At 45.7% G+C, this 3,316-nt stretch overlaps 1 protein-coding gene across 1 annotated transcript; it reads right to left on the bottom strand.

Moving 5' to 3' along the window:
- Positions 1–2,463: 2,463 nt before the first annotated feature.
- Positions 2,464–3,308, bottom strand: NKX2-1 (NK2 homeobox 1). The gene has a single exon (XM_010072783.1). The coding sequence runs from the start codon at positions 3,270–3,272 to the stop codon at positions 2,613–2,615; it is 660 nt and encodes a 219-aa protein (XP_010071085.1). The 5' UTR covers positions 3,273–3,308; the 3' UTR covers positions 2,464–2,612.
- Positions 3,309–3,316: the final 8 nt, after the last annotated feature.

The following is a 3,316-nucleotide window of genomic DNA, read 5'->3' as shown; positions in this document are numbered from 1 at the left end:
CCCAGCACTTGCTTCTTCTAGCACAAATAACAGCACTAAACTCCAGACTCCCCCCTGCCATGCTTAATATGACGTTATAGCTCTGAAACGAATATTCTCAGTAGAAAAAGAAAAAAAAATAAGGAATATACTTTGGGTTAGTTGAGAATGTCGCTGTATAAAGCAGGACATAATACGAAGAATGAAAGGTCTCGAAATTCCTGTTGACACACGTGATGATCTCTAGTTAGAAAAAAAGGAGGGGGGGCAGAAAGAATCCGATAATCTTTTTTTTTTCTTTTTTTTTTCTTTTTTTTTTTTTCTCTCTGTTTCCCTTTTTCTCCATCCAAACTAGCACTTGGTGTCCGAGTAACACCGGCTATCTTGTATAAATAAAAGACTGGAGCTTTCGAAAGCTGCTACTTAAACTGGAGTTTGGGTTGTTTCCATCCCGGGCAAGCTGCTTGCTTTCTCTTCAAAAATATGAGCATTTCATAATACCTCTGTAATTCAGAGGTCTTTCAATGACTGCGATTCGCTTCCATGGTTTAACTGAGGGGATCTGGAGAAAAAAAAAAGAAACCGAAAAGCAGATGCGAAGGAAACCACTCTATGAGGTTTTTTTAGGATGGGGGACTTCTTATTTTGTTACACTCACAAAAGCGATATTTGGGAACCGAAAGACAGCGAATTACATGTATTTCGGGCTTCTCCGATAAGAGCTGCTTAACTTCATACACTTTACATATTTACAGCAAAGTTAATATCTAAATGCCTTGCATTACCCATAATATTTCTCTTCCTACCAACCGCCCATCGGTGTCTCAGCCGGGCGCACACCCCGCGCACCCACGCACCCACACTCACACATGCCCGCACACTCACTTTCCCCTCAACTCCTTCTTTCCAAGCTTCCCAAATGGCTAGAGGGAAAAAACAAACAAACAAACAAACAAACAAACGAACAAAACTAAACCCAAAGCAGCCTCCGTTCCCGTGAGGTACAGCCTGAAGAGAACCTCTCGCCGTGGCAGTGGGGTGGAAGTGTGAAGGAGAGACTGCAGGGCGGTGTGCGTGTGTGCCTGCGGGGTGGGTACATGGAGAAGACTAAATACCGTCTGAGAAAGAAAGTTAATTAAAACTACATGTTGTACACAATAAACTATCATTTAATTTTGATTATAAATAAGGTGACTGTACTTCCCTTAAAATACAAGTACATAGGAAAACCTGGTAGAATTTTTTTTTAACAAGGTATTAAAACTGGGCGCTCGTTAGATAGGCCGCATGTTCTATACTGTCAGCAGGTTCTTCACTAATTTGTTTCTAGTGGAGTTAGACTTTTACTTTCTTTCTCCTCCGTGCCTTTGGCATTTGAATTTCTACTCCCGGAATACTTTGCTTTCTCTAGCAAGAAGTCTCTGAGGTGCCCCCCGCCCCCCCAATAATCGGGCTAATGAATTTGGACTCGATCCCTTCGCTCTCGAGTTTGGGGATCCCTCGCGTTTGCTTGTCACTTTTGCGCACTGAGGACCGATCCTGTATCCCGTTAACTCCCTGGCGCAGCTCCCCTCTGGGAACAGGGGCCGAGCCCTGGGAGGGGCAGGGGGATTTCAGGGTTTGGCAGCATCCCGGGTTGTTTTTCCATGAAGAAAAAAAAAAAAAACCAAAACAAACAAACAAACAAACAAACAAAAAAACCACAAAACATGCGGGGAAGGGAGGGTCAGGAGAGGGAATCAAAGGGAAATTAAAAAAAATATTCGTAATGTGTATAATTTATTAGAAGCTTCTTAAGAACTATATTTAAGCCAAATATCTACATAAGTTACAACAGGAAAAGGCGGCGTGCGCAAATAACAAATTGCCAGAGGATTTACGACGGGGCGATCAGTGTCCATAAAAAAGGTGGGGGTTGGTTTGGTTGATTGTATTTTTTTTCTTTTTCTTTTTACAACAAAATATACAGGCTACTAAAAACTATGGGTTTAGTCCAACTTTTGACAGCATTATACAGCTACATGTTCACATCAAACGTAAGGAGGAAAATAAAAGCCAAGCCTTTGATGACTCCACGTCTCCATCCGCTGGCCCTGGCGGCGGGGCTGGGAGAGGAGACCAGGGGACGGGGGAAGCTGCTTCTTGTGTCTGGGTGACACGAATGTGTTTTTTGGGGGAAAACCACCCCATCCCCCAAAATCTCTATATTTACATGCAAGTCCTAGACGCTGGGAAAGTGTACGTCTGAAATCCAAGCCTTCGGACCATGCCTAACAGTGGTCCCCTTTCTGCAGACTGCTCCGTGTTTATTAGTCAGAATTTTTTTAACACCCCATACAACAACCTTGGGGGGGGGGGAAAAAAAAAGGAAAAAGAAAGACCGAAAACCATCAAGAGTAACAACGAAACTGAGAAAGAAAAAAAAAGGTCTCTCTCTCTCTTAGAGGTCCTCAGAGAACCATTCAGTGAAAGGGGAGGAAAAAAAGCACTAAAAAAGAAATTTAAAAAAAAAAAAAAAAAAGGGAACGAAAAAAACACCCAGTAGTTCGGACAGGACAGAGATTTATGTGACTGGAAAAATCTGCTTCTTTTTTTCCCCCTTTTTTTTTTTCCTTTTGCTTTTTTTAATCCTTTCACCAGGTCCTACCGTATAGCAAGGTGGAGCAAGACATGGCAGTGCCATAGTCAGAAGTAGAAGAGTTTAGGTGAGACAAACTGGAGACTTGGCTCTGCAGAGAGGAAGGGCTGGCCGAGTGCTGTCCCATGTCTGGAGACTGCCCCGCACTGTTTGTCTGGGGGCTCTGATGCTGTCCGAGGCTGTTGCCGTTGGTAGCCACTGTGATCGTTGTAGCTGCCTGCTGCTGATGGCTCTGGATAGCTGCTGTGGGTGTGTTTGAGCCTGCCTGGCAGGGCTTGCCATCCTTCACAAGCACTGGCACCGCCACCCTTCTGGGAGACTGCTGCTGCTGGCAAGAGCCGTTCTCCTGTTGCATCTGCTGCTGTGCCGCCTTGTCTTTGGCCTGGCGTTTCATCTTGTAGCGATGGTTCTGGAACCAGATTTTGACCTGAGTCGGGGTGAGATGTATCATGCTGGCTAAATGTTCCCTCTCCGGGGCGGAGAGGTATTTCTGCTGCTTGAAACGTCTCTCCAGCTCGTAAACCTGGGCCTGGGAAAAAAGGACCCTCCGTTTCCTCCGCGGCGTGCTCTGGAGCGGGGCCATGCTCTTGCTCACGTCTCCGAGGGAGCCCAGGCTGCCCATGCCTCCCATGTTCATGCCCGAGGACGGCGCCATGAAGCGGGAGACTGCAAGGGAGAAGGCGGCACGGTTTAGGTGTG

The sequence above is a fragment of the Pterocles gutturalis genome, unplaced genomic scaffold, assembly GCF_000699245.1.
Source record: "Pterocles gutturalis isolate BGI_N339 unplaced genomic scaffold, ASM69924v1 scaffold32852, whole genome shotgun sequence".
In the NCBI taxonomy this organism is placed as follows: Eukaryota; Metazoa; Chordata; class Aves; order Pterocliformes; family Pteroclidae; genus Pterocles; species Pterocles gutturalis.
The sequence above is the reverse complement of the archived record's forward strand: the minus strand, read 5'-3'. Positions and strand labels throughout refer to the sequence as shown.